Source organism: Sorex fumeus, unplaced genomic scaffold, assembly GCF_029834395.1.
Source record: "Sorex fumeus unplaced genomic scaffold, SorFum_2.1 ptg000007l, whole genome shotgun sequence".
In the NCBI taxonomy this organism is placed as follows: Eukaryota; Metazoa; Chordata; class Mammalia; order Eulipotyphla; family Soricidae; genus Sorex; species Sorex fumeus.
In genome coordinates, this window is record NW_026606064.1 from 5,125,042 (window position 1) to 5,142,255 (window position 17,214).

Consider the following 17,214-nt stretch of genomic DNA (forward strand, 5'->3'; position numbering starts at 1 on the left):
TAATGTTACAATACACATAGTAGATTTAATAATGCTATCAATAGTCTTAATAACATGCTAAATATGCTTTTCTTTATGGTGCTTTTTCTTTTTGAATGAAACACAAACTTGAATGTGTTATTTTAGATCAGGTTTTCTCATAACATAAATTCTTATATGTAGAATGAGTGAATATAAAGAAAAATAGAACTTAAAAATTTTATCCAACTCTAATATCCTCAGATCATATTAGGAACACTTACCAGATAAGTACCTTTCTTTCACTGGCTCTTTATGACACTGGAATGCCCATCAAGTCATATGTAAGTGTAAAATCAATTTTGAACTTTAATATTTTTGTAAAATGGGCCCAGAGAAACCTTTTCTAATAATCCATTTTGGTCAATGTGTTTATAGAAGTATAAGTTTAAAAAATACCCTCCTCCTAGAGGAGGACTATCATTTCTACTGATAATATAAGATCTTTTATATCATTGCATTGAGGGTTTTGAGGCCGATTTTATGGACTTCCATCAAATCCTAGATACACACTCTGATTTCCAAGTCTCAGTGGGAAAAGGAGCTGTGAAAACAATTAAGTAATTCTACTGAGACACTAATTAGACAAAAAGTTATGTAATGTGTTTTCTTCATCTTGAAAATGACTCCAAATATATGTTGGTTCTCAAAATAGTCACTGTTGTAAAATAAAGTCTATTTGCTGCATAACATGATCTAACCAACTCAAATAAATTGGTCAGAAACTATCAGATGATTCAGTATGATAGGGTTGCAGAATAAATTCAAAAGGAGTAAAAGTGAATCTATGTAGCTGTTATTAATTAGAATATGTGCAAGGAGTTAACCCATATAGAGAAGACTAATTAAAGGTTAAGTTAATGACTTGGATGATATGCAAGAAGGGCATAATCTGTGGCATAAGTTTTAGGATATCTTCTGTCCAATGAAGAAATATATGGCTATATGTGTGTGTGTGTGTTTGTGTGTGTGTGTGTGTGTGTGTGTGTGTGCAAGCTTGGGGACTGAACTCATCTAGTATTATTTTAAAACTTTCATTCTATTTTTTACTTTATACATATGCATATTATATATACATATATACATATTATATATACATATATACATATTATATACATATATGTACATATATTCATATGTATGTATATAAAGACCGCATGGCCACCCACCTACCAGATGGTCAGACTTCTTCATCAAGATCATGAATGATCGGTTTGAGGCTCTTCATGTTCCCAGAGCGAACAGATGCCATTGGGCTATACTAGCACGCGACAGGGATGAATGGAAACGTTACTGGTACCTGCTCAAGCAAATCGACGACTAACGGGAAGTTAAGTGATTAAGTGATTAAGTGATGTATATATAGGCTTTTTGTAAAAGTGAACTACAAATGATTTTGAGTTGACTCCCAGTGAATCTCACTGAGACAATGTTCATGAAAAACGAAATAGTCCCTGATATTCCATTTGCTCTCTTCTGAATGAACATCTCTGAATGCAACAGCTATGTATACCCAGGGCGAGAACACAACATGAGGAATGACTTTGCACCAGAAGAAGTTGTAAAGAAGACGAAGAACCTCTGGCTCTGGGCACATCTTTTTGATTCCACTTAATGTTTATCCTGCATTGACATATGCCTCAGAGACCTGGGCTCTACGAAAACAGGACGAGAACACTGTTCAGACCACCCAAAGAGGAATCAAAAGAGCAATGCTTGGAGTATCACGTTTCACTCAAGTGAGAGAAAGAATCCTGAGTTCCAACTTCCATCAATGATCAAAGATGAGGGATGCTGCCTTGTTTGTCAAGGTGTCGAAAATCAGATGGGCCAGACACGTAATGCAATTTGGAGACGACCACTGGACTAGAGCTGTTACCAACTGGATTCTACGGGACACCAAAAGAACACCTGGCCACCCACCTATGAGATGGTCAGATTTCTTCATCAAGACCCTGAACAAATGGTTTGATGCTCTTCATGTTCCTGGAGTGAGAAAACGCCATTGGGCTACATTAGCACGCTACAGGGTCAAATGGAGGCGTTACTGATGCCCACTCGAGCAACTTGACAAACAACAGGATGACAAGTGATTACAAGTGATCAAAATCCCAGAGGATTAGTTTCAGTAGAAAGAGCATTGCTTTTCAAATAGCTACAGTAAAATACCATAGTTATGTGTTAAACTCATTAGTGTTGACCATGAACCCTATTTTGGACAAAACTGGCAGGCTACCGAATGTAACCTGCTTACACGGCAGAGTCTGGCAAACTCCCCGTGGCATACCCAATATGCCAAATACCAATAACAATGATGGGTCTCATTCTCCTAACTCTGAAAGAGTCTTGAATATGGCACTTTTAAAAAAAAATCTCAGGGCTAGGACAAAGGAGACGTTACTGGGGCCTGCTCGAGGCAATCAACAAAAAACAGGATGGTCATGATCATGGTCGTGATCGTGATCATGAAACTTATTATTATATTTCTTGAAAACTGACCATGAACCACTTACCAATGGCCTAGGCTGCCAAGAGAGAGATTTACTAAGTAGGGGAGGGACAGGAAACTGTGATGCCACCACAAAATCTAATTGTTACTGCAAGTAAGAGAGTTACACATTATACATTTAAAACAATCTACTTGAATAAAAACATGTTTAATGTGGTTGTTTTTCAGATATGTTGGAGGAATACGCAGCATGCCTCAATTACTCCCAGAGGACTAAGAATGTTACCTGTGAAGTAGTACTAGGAGTGCCACTGGGATTCCATTTGAACATAAATGCACAGAGAAATCTTATTTATTTTATTCATAACCAGTTTCCATATACATATTTATAACATTCAAGATTTTCTAATTTATCTACAACTTGATAGACACATGTTTCCTATTTTCCTGTTTATCTCATACCACATCATACAGAATATTCCAATATCTATTTAATAAGTGGATTGGTATTGGTTAAATAAAACATATGCAAACCCAATATTACTTCAAAACAATCCAATTAACAGCATGGATTTGTTTTTAGAAAGTATGACTTCAAGGAAAAAAAACATGCAAGAAAAACATATCCCCACATTAATGTCACTTATATTATGATATATTTATTATTACATATTTGCTCATCAGTTTTGAAATGAAATGGCCCTAAATAAATAAAAATTACCTGAATATAATGTGTTTATAATTTTATGTGAAACTAAAGTTAAATCAGACTGATTTTGGGGGGTTGTGGGCCCACAATCAGTGGTGCTCAGGGCTTATGCCTCGCATTGGTTAAATGGTGCCCGGATAAACCTCAGGTCATGTGAGTGCACAACAGTCATCCTGCCAACTGCATCTCTGTGGACATTCCAGGCTCTAATCAGACTAGTCTTCAGGATGCAAATCCAAATACTTATGGCCCTAGAAAGGTTTCCTTCTGGTTTTATATCTTCTTTCCCAAAGGCCAAAATCACTGGCCTGCTGACTCCAGGGAACAATGTATGTTTTGCTGCCTCAGCGTTCTTTCTGTAACTACTCTTGATGATGTCACTGTATTGTGCCCTTTAGAGGTACCAAGATCAATAAAAGGAGATTTCGGGGCTCTCTACATTTGTCACAGGTCTGAGAGAACCTGGGTCCTCCATGACATAAATTTCTTTCACGTTCTCTGTCTCAGCGCCTCGGACTGAACAGATGTTCACACAACAGAAGACTATTATTTAAAAAAAATTTTGGGGGGGTCACACCCGGCAATGCACAGGGGTTACTCCTGGCTCTGCACTCAGGAGTTACTACTGGCAGTGCTCAGGGGACCATATAGGATGCTGGAATCAAACCCGGGTCAGCCGCATGCAAGACAAACACCCTACCCACAGTGTTATTGCTCCAGCCCCCAGAAGACTTTATCTTTTGAGAATAAAACAAAACAATCAGTCTATATGGGAAACTAAAAGAACTATACTTTTAGAAGATATGGTGACCAATCATTGTTTACTTTAGAGTAAAAGTAGCAGTCTTACTGAAACCATGGTGCACAAGGTTTTGAAAACAGTGTTGGAAAATTTTTATGGCATATTTTTGAAGAGGTATTAAATAATCTTAAAAATGGGGGATGGATAGTATAGCAGGTAGGGTGCTTGCCTTGCACACATCCAATATATGTGCACCACGTATGGTCTGGGGAGCCAGCTAAGAGTGATCCCTGAGTGCAGAGCCATGAGTGATTCAAAATAGAAAAAAATATTTAAAAATATATTAAAATTAATTTATTAAAGCGCTGTGATTTATATAGTTTTAATAGTTAAATTTAAGATATACAGTAGTTTAGCACAATCTTATCACCAATGTCAATTTCCTTCACCAGTATCCCCCAAATTTCCTTCTCTTCCCACCCCCCCACCCCCAGCCTGCCACCTTGACAAGCACATTTTAAGTTTGGTTGTTGAAGTTTGGATCTCAGACTTTAAGTGGTGATAACTTCGTGGTTCAGATATTTAGCCAAAACACTCCACTATACCACTGATGTGCCCAAGAAACCTTGATCCTTGCCTCCATTATTTCCTATATCTTCTTACTCTTCCATCTTTCCACCAGTTTATTTCCTTCTTTGTTGTCTCTATACTCTGCTATCAAGGGTGATCTACAGATACACTTTCCTTTAACACATTGCATTTCCTCATTAAGTTATTGTACATACCAACTCTAAGTAAGGTCATCCCGTGATTGTCCTTCTGTCCTAGTTCATTTAACATGCCTTCCATCCATGTTGTAGCAAATCGTGTCATTCTGCTTTTATAACTACAGAGTATTACACTGTGTATATAATGTCATATCTTCATGATCTCTTTTTATTGGACACCATATCTTAGATATTATTCTAAGTGCTGCAATGAATAATGATGTACATATTGTTGGGATCGGGAGTTCCCTAGCCCTGGGAGGCGCGGAGAGACCAGATAGACACAATTCCTGCAGGAGTAAAAACGGGGTTTATTTAGACCAGCATGCTGGGGCTCCGCAGCATACCCCCAAAATGGGCAGTGGCTGAGAGCCCCGAACTTCTTCAAAGGGGATCTTATATAGGCCTTCACTGGCCGTTACAGCAAAGCCGGCGCATTTCATAGCCAATAGATTTGTAACAACATATACTTTCTTAACCAATCCATTTAAAAGTACCTCACTCCTTAGCCTATAGATTCAAAGATCAGCATTTACGTACATCGATTGTCAGCACAAGCAAAGTTATGACTGGAATCATTAAGCCTTAGGTAATCTCCCTTGACCATCCTCATTTTGAGTTACCCAAGTCTGCAGGGTGCTTTAGTGAGACAATACACTCCAGGAAAGGGCAATTTCCTCCAACCACTGCATCCTGAGTTATCCTTTACCCAAGTCTGCAGGGTGCTTCACTGAGACAATACATTTCAGGAATAGTAAATACACCTGAATCCTGTCACACTTGGTTTAGAAAGAAGTTATGCCCTGTTCACTTTCCAAGTCCCCTCTCCCACAGGTGCAAAGCAGCCAAGCAGTTTTACAGAAAGCAATGTTGCAAATTAGCTGAAGTACACAAAAATTTGATGCTCTAATATGGATTCTTTCAATATATCCTTTTGAATGAATATTTTTGTGTAGTGGATGTAGATACCCAGAAGTGAAATTTTTGGTTTTTATGGCATTCAATTCTATTTTTTTATGTAGAAGTACTGCTATTTATTCAGCCACTGATTAGCTGATTGATTTGTGCATGAACTCCACCTTACTTTTTTTTCTCATAGTTTTAGTTTAGTTTTCTTTTTCATATTTTTATTCTTATATTTATTTATTGAATCACTGTGGGGAAAGTTACTAAGCTTTCAGGTTTAAGTCTCAGTCATACAATGATCAAACACCTCTCCCTTTACCAGTACTCATTTACCCCCACCAAGAACCCCAATCTACCCCCCTTCTACCACTCCCAATGCCTGTGAGGCAGATGATTTTGACTTAACTCTTCTCTACATTGATTACATTCATTATTTCGACAAAAGATGCACCATTATTGTTTAGAATTCCCCCCGCCCCCAACAATCAGAATTGCTGAAAAGGCATTGTGAAATACTGTTTTCTATAGCTGGTTATGAGAATCATATAATAATTTTGGATTTCTGCAAAGAGCCAGATAATTACGAGATTGGTTTCTGTACATCTTGTGTTATGGCTGTACCGGAGAGCCGTTCACTGGGGGCAATTCGTGACCTCAGTAGTACGTGAAGGATGAGCCAGTACTGCCCCCCTTCCCATGAGACTGCATTGCCCCGTCACTGCTGGCTCATGCCTGGTTTTCCAATAAGCTCTGATGCGGCAGCCACCTTGCTGCTGGGGGTGAAAAAGGCAGAAGGGAGCAACACCCTTTCCCTCCTGGGGAGGCATGGCACCTGCATTTAACGCATGGTTCATTCACTTTTCTGCCACAAGCTGCCGGACTCTGGACTAAGTCCTTTTGCCTCTGGAGCCATGGCCATGCCAGAGAGCCAATCATGGCGGCAACTTGTGACCTCGGTAGGGCATGAAGGATGAAACAGTAGCGGCCTCCTTCCCATGAGACTGCATTGCCCCATCACCGCTGGCTCATACCTGGCTTTCCAATAAGCTCTGAGGCAGTGGCCACCTTGTATGCAGTCCAGATGCATTTCTGCCAAAAGCTGCTGAGTTTCGAGATTTGTCTCTGAGTCTCTGAGTTCATGGCCTTTAAGCAGATTGATCAGGAGCCAGAGAGGCCATTTGTAAGTGGCGACTTGGGGGTCTCAATGGGATGGGGAGGAAAGGTCCTGTTCCACCCCCATCTGGGTGAGTCCCCACATGTCTCGTCACTGCAGGCCCAAACCTGACTGTCCAGTGACCTCTGGAGAATGGCAGTCACCGGGCCGCCAAGGGGAACAGGCCAAGGCACAAAACCTATTCCCACCTGTAGTGGCCTAGCCCCAGTAACCTACTGCAGGAACAGGACACATTTCTGCCAAAAGTTTGGGTTCTGAGATTCATTTCCGAGTCTCTGGGATCATGGCCATTAAGCATTTCGATTAGGAACCAGATAGGCCATGCCTCCAATTATATAGCTGAGCCAGAGGTGGTTTGTGAGTATGTCTCCCACATACCTAACTTTTGTCCGTTTACTTTCGTGGTAAAATTTGCCCCAAGTTTTTGGGGTCTGGCCAAAGTCACAGCAGCAATTTTGCGGTATCTGAAAGTCTGACGGTGCCATCAGGCTGCTGATGCACTCACCTCACAGGTACAGATTGACCTGCTGGTGGCACCATATCCCCTTCAATTCTTTTTTTCTGAAAAATCTCCATACTGTTTTCCACAAAGATTAATCAGACAATATTCCCAAAAGCAATAGATGAATGATGCTTTTCACGACAATCCTACCAACACAATGCTTTTTAGATATTGAATTTACAAAGAGTTACAATGGACTTGGAGAAACAATTTTATCAATTCTAATTCCAATACCAGTGATTTCAGCCCTCCACCAAATACCTTACATTCCTTTTAGACCCAAACCTGTCTCTTTAACAGACCATTTTAAAGTTTATTATAGTTTGTGTCCCATGCTTACAGTAATTTAATGTCTACTGACTTAGATTTTATTAAAAAGCATATTTTTTTCTAAAAATTTACTCCAGGAAAAATAGGGATGCACAAATTTTAAAATTAAATCTTAGGAAAACAGTGTTGAAACAGTGTTGAAAAGACAAGCATCGTTTGACATCAAAATAGGGGGTGTTAAACTTGAAAATAGACTCTTAGGCATGTTCTAATTGGATTATATTAAAATTGATATTAAATTGAATCAATTTCTTAGGCCAGAGATATTGTACAGCACATAGGACATTGCCTTATATGTGACCAACTTGGGTTCAATCTCCAGCATCCCATGTGGTCCCCTGAGCTCCACCAGGAATGATCCTTAAGTTCAGAGCCAGACTAAGACTTGAAAACTTCTGGGTGTGACCCCAAAACTATATTGAATAATAAAATAAAATAAAATCCATTTCTGACTTCTGAAATCTTTTTTTGAAAGAGCACACCAGGCAATGCTCACAGATTACTCCTGGTTCTGTGCTCAGGGATAACTTGATGATTGTGGGAATCAAACCAGCATCACCTGCTGACAAGTCAAACCCCTTAATTTCCATGCTATCTAGCCGTCAGTTGTTACTATCAAATGCATCACAGGTGACTTGCCGGGCTCTGACATGTGGGCGAGATACTCTCGGTAGCTTGCCGGGCTCTCCGAGAGGGGCGGAGGAATCGAACTCGGGTTGGCCATGTTGGCTGCGTGCAAGGCAAACGCCCTACCGCTGTGATATTGCTCCAGCCCTCACAACAAAATCTCCAATGGAGACGTTACTGGGCCCGCTCGAGCAAATCGATGAACAACGGGAGGGCCTTTACTTTACTTACTTACTAGCCGTCAGTAATTCAGGAATGTATGGATGAGCTTCACAATGTCCTCTTATGTTCAGAAAGTATTATAACTACATAAGAGGCTGTTTCACACAGATAACACACATAAGCCATATATGCATGGTATATATATATACATATATCTTTATATATGTGTGTATATGTTTACATATATAAATATATAAAAACAGATTCTTAAAATTTGTGAATATAGAATATGACACACATATATATGTTCCATGCTTAAATAAAAACAAAATGAATTTGCTAAGATGAGCTTTACAGAGGGAATGAGAAAAATACACTTTTTCATGAACATGTATGAATGGCAAACCAGGGACGTGAGATTTAATACACACTGCAAAAACACATTCCAAAGAATTAGAGCTTTTAGAGATGCAAAAGGAAATGATGTAGCTCAAATATAGAAAAAAGTGGGAAACAAAACCTGTGAAATATATAGCTAGTATTTACCTTTGTTATTTTTCATTCATATCAACCTAATGAATAACATCTTCTCAGAGGTCTCTGACACAACATCCTATCTAACTTAAAAGTGACATTTCAGAGGTAATTTAGATCCCAACACTTTCTTGAGAGCTGCTTTCACATCCTTGTTCCTTAGACTATAGATGAGGGGATTCAGCATGGGGATCACTACCGTGTAGAACACCATGGCCACTTTGTCAGTATCTGCGGAGTTGCCAGTGCTGGGCCGGCAGTAGATGAAAAGGATTGTTCCCTGAAACACAATGATGGCTGTGAGGTGGGAGGCACAGGTGGAAAAGGCTTTGCGTCTTCCCTCAGCTGAGCGCATCCTCAGGATGGTCACAAGGATAAACAGGTAGGAGGTGAATATGATCACAATGGTTACGATCTCATTGAATGTGGCCAGAATGTATATCACGAGTACATTCAGACTGGTGTCAGCACAAGCCAGAGAAAGAAGTGGGGGTAAATCACAGAAGAAGTGGTTAATCACATTTGATCTGTAGGATGGAATTTTTAGAGCCAAACACAAGTGGGTAAGAGAACACACAGTCCCAAGAAGGTAACAGGCAGTAATCAGCAGCATCCTGAGAGGCTCTGACATGTTGACTGTGTATAGCAGTGGGCTACAGATGGCCAGGAAGCGGTCATAGGCCATCACAGCCAACAGAAAGACCTCTGTGATTGCAAACATGCAAAAGAAATAGAATTGCACCATGCATCCCAGGAAGGAGATGGCTTTCTCCTGGTTTAAGATATTCGGTAGCATCCTGGGCACAATGATGGAGGAGTAGCAAAAGTCCACAATGGACAAGTGGCTAAGAAAAAAGTACATGGGGGTCTGGAGTTGTGAGCTGACTTGTATCAGAGCTATCATGCCCACATTCCCCAAAACGGTGACTCCATATATAAGAAGGAACAGAAGGGAGAGAAACACCCTCAGCTCTGGGTCATCTGATAAGCCCACAAGAATAAATTCTGTTACCGCCGTGCAGTTCTCCTGCCCCACGTCCATCTTTCATTGGTCAGATTCGGGAAATCAAATGAAAAGTTTTCTGTATTCTGAAAGTGAATAAAACAGGAAATATTGTGGGTTCAAATCACCTCACGATTTTACAAGTTTGATATCAGACACTAAAAACTGAAGCATGACCATGCAATTAACACATATTAAAAGTTTAATACCTCAGAAGAAATTGAGACACTTTAACTATCGATAGAATCCATAAGATTCTTTTTTTCTTCTACAATCATTCAATTTATGAATTTTGTGCCATAAGTTCAAAATTGGTACAATTACATATTTTAATTTTTCCTAGAAAGTATTCTTGTTGCCTATCTAGTAAAGTATTTTTCATTGCAGAGGAGAACCATCTAATATATCCTATTTAAACAACAAAAAAATTAGATTTTTTGTTGCTACTATTAACAGCAGTCATTTTTAGCAGAAGAAAACGTACTGTACAATTCTGTTTTTAAAAAGTCACCAAGTTCTTTCAGATTGTATATGAAAACATTTCTTTAATTTTAAAACAGTGCATCATGATTAGATTATGGAATCCCTGTGAATCCCTAGATCTAGAGAGAAGAATGAATTCATTAGACTGAGATCTCATACATTTTTACTTTGATTTGTCTATGATGCAAGAAAGAAGAATTTTATCTACATTTACAAAAGTAAACAACCCAGAACATTACTTTTGGGAATGTTTGCCTGCATACATTACATAAAATAAATAGGAAAATTCAGGACTCTCCCTAATAAAAGGAAAATGGAGTTGACTGATTTTGTTCTCTGGAAATATTTCTAAGCAGCAAGATAAAGTCACATACATTTAGACCATAAAATCGAATCAAATTATTAAGGTCTGAAAAATTAACCTTCTATATTCCAATATCACAGTCCTCCCATTGTTCATCGATTTGTTCAAGCGGGCCGAGTAACATCTCCATCATGAGATGGAGACTTGTTGTTACTGTGTTTGGCACATTGACTATGTCACGGTTAGCTTGCCAGGCTTTGTCGTGTGTGCGAGATACTCTCGTTATCTTGCCGGGCTCTCCGAGAGGAGTGGAGGAAGCAAACACAGCTCAGCTGGGCCGGCTGTGCGCCCTACCACTGTGCTATCACTTCAGCCCATATTCCAATATCATAAACTAAAATTTAAATAAATAAAAAGCTATTACTTTACTGAAATTGTTTGTTTTATATTATGTGAGTGCAAAATGTATCTTCCTATGTCAGTATTAAGGTACAAAAGTTTACTGAAAAAAATTAGTTTTAAAAATTTTTCAACTTAATACACTTGATATAAAAATCTAATTTATTGTGCAAAAAATTTTTGACTTTAATTGCTACAAAAAGAATTCAAATGTCTTTCCACTATACATTCAAAGACACATTAATTCAACTCACACAGTTAGAGTTATGATTAAGGAGCTTCCCCATAGTCATAAACTCTAGTTTCAAAGACAATGATTGACATGAAAAGAGGAGAAAGAGGAGAATAAGAATATTCAGAGAAAAAGAGAAAGTGTATCTTTTTAGAACTCTGTTTTCTATATAGAGTTCTAAATATAGAGGGCATTTAAATAGAAAATGATTTGAAAAGCAAGTGCATAATTCTATTTAAAATTTTTCTAAATATAAGATATTTAAATTAGACATATCTTAAAAATATATATATCACTTCCCTAGGAAAGTGTTTTCATGTTCTCAAGGAACGCAGAAATATTTAAGAACAAACCTGTGTGGCAGACGCTTTGCCCCTGGTATTGTAGATGTTTAGATGCATGTAGTACAAAGCTAGAGATTTATAATGTAATTTAAGCTCTGGGGAAATGATTTCTTCAAGTTTCAAAGAAATCTTAACCGTTTTAGTGTAAAACTACATTGATAGTTTGGAGTTGAAACACTTAATGCCTGATACCTTGTAATTTAAAATGTTTCAAATTATGGTGTCTAAATTTAAAAGTAAAACTGATATTACATGTGAAATAAGACAAAATAATTAATCCCATTGGAACACCATAAGGGAATATTTTAATACCCTGATGGATAAAGCATTTATAACCATCTATGTTACAACTGGATTTCACCAAGCACTATTACATTCTGTTTTCGTACATGTGAATCACATTTCATATTTCATTCAGTAATGTCATCATATTTCACATGATTTCATTTCATACTATAGGCTGGAGCGATAGCACAGCAGTAGGGCGTTTGCCTTGCACGCAGCCAACATGGCGAAGCACAAAATCATCTCACAATAGAGCTTATCAAAAGCTGAAGAGATAACACAGAGTAATTGCGTTGAACTTACCAACCCCTGTTAGAACCCCCCACTAAATAAACTGAGCAAGGCTGTAATACCCATCCCTGTCGCAGTAGCAAAGCATATCTGTATAAGGCCCAAAATGACATCCCAACAAACTATTCCAACTGTGGCAAAGAGATGTTAGCATTTCACATGTTTTTCTCATATACACTGTGGAGGCATAAATTGTATTCTTGAAACATGTTCTCATGTAAATAAAGCTATTTTAACTAAAAGAGAAAAAGGTAAAAACTGTTATCCAATGGAATTTGTGTATTGTTCTGAGTTAAAAACACTACACAGTTCAGTTATATTTTAGTTTTCATACTGTAGTGTATGGTTCTCTCTGTCTCAGTGTATGTGTACATATTGTCTGTGGGTATTTATTCTAATTTTTCTTAACTTCAAGAATAACAAAAGAGATGGCAAACTTCAGAATGGTAAGTATGTAGAAGAACTTATGGATACCAAAGTAGGCGCTATATTTCATACATTTAACTACATATGACTCAAAGATTCTGGACATTATAACTCTAGAGTAGAAGGATGTAAATGGCCAAAAATCTGTCAGAGTCCATGATACAAAATAGAAATAATTCTATAACCACAAAAGTACAAAAAAGACTACATGAAAATAAAATGTTCTTTGTCTTCTACATATTGACTTGAATTCCACATAAAATGAAAACTTTTATCTACGATGGAATATTAATATACAGGATCAAGGTAAAATAAAAACTTAAGGGGGTATGGTGCTGCCAGCAGGTCAACCTGTACCTGTGAGGCAAGTGCATCAGCAGCCTGATGGCACCTTAGGCTTTCAGATACCCCAAAATTGCTGCTGTGCCTTTGACCAGACCTCAAAAACTCAGAGCAAAGTTTACCAAGATGGTAAATGGCCAAAAGTTAGATATGTGGGAGACACACCCACAAACCACCTCCAGCTCAGATATAAAATTGGAGGCATGGCCTCTCTGGTTCCTAATTGAACTACTTAATGGACATGATCCCAGAGACTCAGAAACGAATCTTGGAACCCAAAACTTTTGGCAGAAATGTGTCCTGTTCGTGCAGTAGGTTACTGGGGCTAGGCCACTACAGGTGGGAATAGGTTTTGTGCCTTGGCCTGTTCCCCTTGGCGGCCCAGTGACTGCCATTCTCCAGAGGCTATTGGACAGTCAGGTTTGGGTCTGCAGTGACGAGACATGTGGGGCCTCACCAGATGGGGGTGGAACATGCCCTTTCCTCCCCATCCCAGCGAGACCCCAAGTCGCCACCTACAAATGGCCTCTCTGGCTCCTGATCAATCTGCTTAAAGGCCATGAACCCAAAGACTCAGAAACAAATTTCAAAACCCAGCGGCTTTTGGCAGGAAATGCATCTAGACTGCATACAAGGTGGCTGCCACCTCAGAGTTTATTTGAAAGCCAGCTATGAGCCAGCATTGAGGGGACAACTGCAGTCTCATGGGAAGGGGGGGGTGATACCGGCTTCTCCTTGATGCCCTACCGAGGTCACGAGTTGCCCCCCACAAGTGGCTCTCTGGCACGGCCATGGCTTTAGAGGCAAAAGGACTTAATCCAGAGCCCAACAGTTTGTGGCAGAAAAGTGAATTGGTCATGCGTTAAACTACAGCACCATATCTCCCCCGGAGGGAAAGGGTATTGCTCCCTTCTGCCTTTCTCCCCCCTAGCAGCAAGGTGGCAGCTGCCTCGGAGTTTACTGGAAAACCAGGTATGAGCCGGCAGTGACGGGGCAACTGTAGTCTCATGGGAAGGGGGCCGGTCCGGCTGGTCCTTCACACCCTACCGAGGTCAGGAGTTCCCCCCACAAGTGGCTCTCCTGCACAGCCATAACACCAGACGCACAGAAACCAATCTCAAAATTATCTGGCTCTTTGCAGAAATCCAAAATTGACATTATATGATTCTCATAACCAGCTATAGAAAACAAAGTATTTCACAATGCCTTTTCAGCCATTCTGATTGTTGGGGGTGGGGGGAATTCCAAACAATAATGGTGCATCTTTTGTTGAAATAATGAATGTAATCAATGTAGAGAAGAGTTAAGTCAAAATCATCCGCCTCACAGGCATTGGGAGGAGTGGGAGGGGGGTATATTGGGGTTCTTGGTGGTGAAAAATGAGTACTGGTGAAGGGAAAGGTGTTTGATCATTTTATGACTGAGACTTAAACCTGAAAGTTTAGTAACTTTTCCCACAGTGATTCAATAAATAAATATAAGAAGAAAAATAAATTAATAAAACTATGAAAAAAAGTATGGTGGAGTTTATGGCCAATTCAATCAGCTAATCAGAGACTGAATAAATAGCAGTACTGCTTCATTTTAAAAAAATAAAAAGAGATCTAATCAGAAGTTCAATTAATGAAAATAACATAATTTTATTCAATTATAGCAATTGTGCACAAGTGTGATTGTGTGTGAAGACTGATGAAAAGATAGAACTAGACAAATATAGACAGCATATAATTAATATAAGTAAAATAGAGAACACTCAAATACCACTGATTTTCTTACATTTTCCACATTAAAGTTATCTTTAAAATAATCTTATGAAGTGATTAATTTTGCTACTATTGTACACATATCTTCAATATCCTTGAATCTCCAAGATCCATTAGTAGTGCCATAATACAAATAATAAAAGAAATTAAGAAAAATAAAGTGAAAAGAGAAGAAACAAATTTTAAAGGTACATATATGTAGAAATCTTATTCTATACATAAATAATATGACAGAATGAATTATATTTTGAAAAACAGTAGGAATTAAATTTGAAAATGGATGTCTTAAAAATCAGCTTTTGAAATTCTCAAGGATTTAAGGACTTGAGCCTCAGTCATGAAAATGTACAATTAAAATATAAAACAATTTTATTTACATTCTGGATGTCTAGCCCCAGGATTTGAATTTGATTCTGAGCAGTATTTTCCTTTATTTTTTCATTATTCTGCATCTTATTACACTAAGACTCTGTTTGGAGAGGCAGGAGGTAGAGTTTTGTTGATTCAGAAAGAAATTACCAATTTCTGTCTTGGTAACAGTTACTCTTTTTCAGAAGGTATCCATAAACCATCCTTAAATTTCATTGCTAACAAAAAATTCCAGTGACTTTATAGATAAAAGCGTTTTAAGTGATTTCTTGAATTTGGAAGTGGACTGTAAAACTAGTAAAAACTTGTAGATTTTTCACTATAGGATTTGTCCAGAGTCAACGGAAGAATTAGAGACCATACTTTCACTTAACTGTATATCTTCATACATATGCACACATGTGCCTAAAATATGAATATTAAAAGGAAAGTACAATATGACTACATCTAATGTCATTCCTTTAATAAGGAAAAATTTAAATGAGCTAAGAGGATACATGACACTTAAGTTGAACTTGCCTGATTTGCACATGAAGTATCTGGTGCTGCTTTCAGATGTTTATCCTTTGTGTTTTAATTTTTTTAAGCTTTAATCTTTATCATTGTCTTAAAGTCTGCTGGTGTTTCTTGTTCATGGACTTTGGTAGGATAGTGCTTTGCAAGGATGTATTTATATTTTAATGACCAACATTTGGTCAGCCCTTTGTCCACTATTCACGTTCCCCTTTTTGTAAAGTAAGTGCTTTAATTGTAAACAGTATAAAAAATACCTTGTACAACCCCCCTTTTTAATTCTTACAATAAGCTGAGCTGTAATAAGTGAAATGTTGATTTTTATAATAAAACTGGAAAAATTAACAAAAAAGAAAAAATGAAGGAAAAAGCAAACCCTTGTGTTGAAGGTTGACTTTCCATATCACAGTGAGGAAGCTGCTCTGCTATGTAAGAAACCCTAACCCAGGAGCAGGTTGTCTATAAATGGTTTAGCACCAGGTTCCCCACGAGCCTGTGTTGCTTGATGGGTGAGAGCCCCAGCAGCTGAACACCTCCGGAATCAACCAGAGCCATGCTTAAGACCACTCTCCACATGCTCAGACAAACCTCACGTATGAAGAAACCGACAGAGGAACCCAGGTGTGCAGGTCCCAGGGCTGAGATCTCCAAGGCTGCTCAGATCATGACTGGGCCTCCTCCACCCAGATCCCCCATCTTGCAGTAGTGAGGCGTTACACCCACCAACTGCCACCTGGCACTGTGTAATCCTATCAATGGCCAAGACCCAGAGACTATAAAACTAAGCTCCCAGAAGGGCGGCACAACTTCTTATTGTCTAGTTCTCACTCTTGGAGAAGCTGGCAGGCTACCAAGAGTATCCTGCCCGCACAGCACGGCAGAGTCTGGCAAGCTCCCTGTGGCATATTCCATATGCCAAGACCTAGTAACAATGATGGGTCTCATTCCCCTGACCCTGAAAGAGCCTCCAATGTGGCACTTGCTAAAATCTCTGGGCAAGGATGAATGGAGATGTTACTGGTGCCTGCTCGAGGAAATCAATGAACAATGGGATGACGATACAGTGATACAGTGATGTTTCTATAACAGAAAGAAATTAAAATATTAAGAGCTCTTTATTATGTTTATAATGGTTTAGCACCAAACTGTATTTGCATACTAAAACACGTCAATAATATATAGAATCAGTAAATATAAGCATACATGTTACTAATCCTTTATTCAGAGGGTCATAACCATCTGAATCTGTGGTTAGGAATCACTCGTCCCTTGGGCCAAGGGACTATATGGAGAGTGAGGGTTTGAAACTGGGTTAGTCATGTGAAGGCAGACAACTTAGAACTGCATCATCACTGATCCCTAGAAGCGTATCTTTTAATATGCTAAATCCTACATTTATGACATGAAGAGGAGCACTTTAACAAGTTAAAAAGTAATACTCCTAATTACCTTCATTCCGTTATTGTTCTGTGTACTCTGAATTTCATTCACCCCTCACCAGCCTCCACATTGGGATTTGAGTCCTGCTAATAAATAATTT

General features: G+C 38.7%; 1 protein-coding gene across 1 annotated transcript; it reads right to left on the reverse strand.

Annotated features, from left to right (window-relative positions):
* Positions 1-9,008: 9,008 nt before the first annotated feature.
* LOC130042411 (olfactory receptor 5L1-like) lies at positions 9,009-9,962 on the reverse strand. Its single transcript, XM_056134585.1, has one exon. It carries the CDS (start codon positions 9,960-9,962, stop codon positions 9,009-9,011), a length of 954 nt encoding a protein of 317 aa, XP_055990560.1.
* Between the last annotated feature and the right edge of the window lie 7,252 nt (positions 9,963-17,214).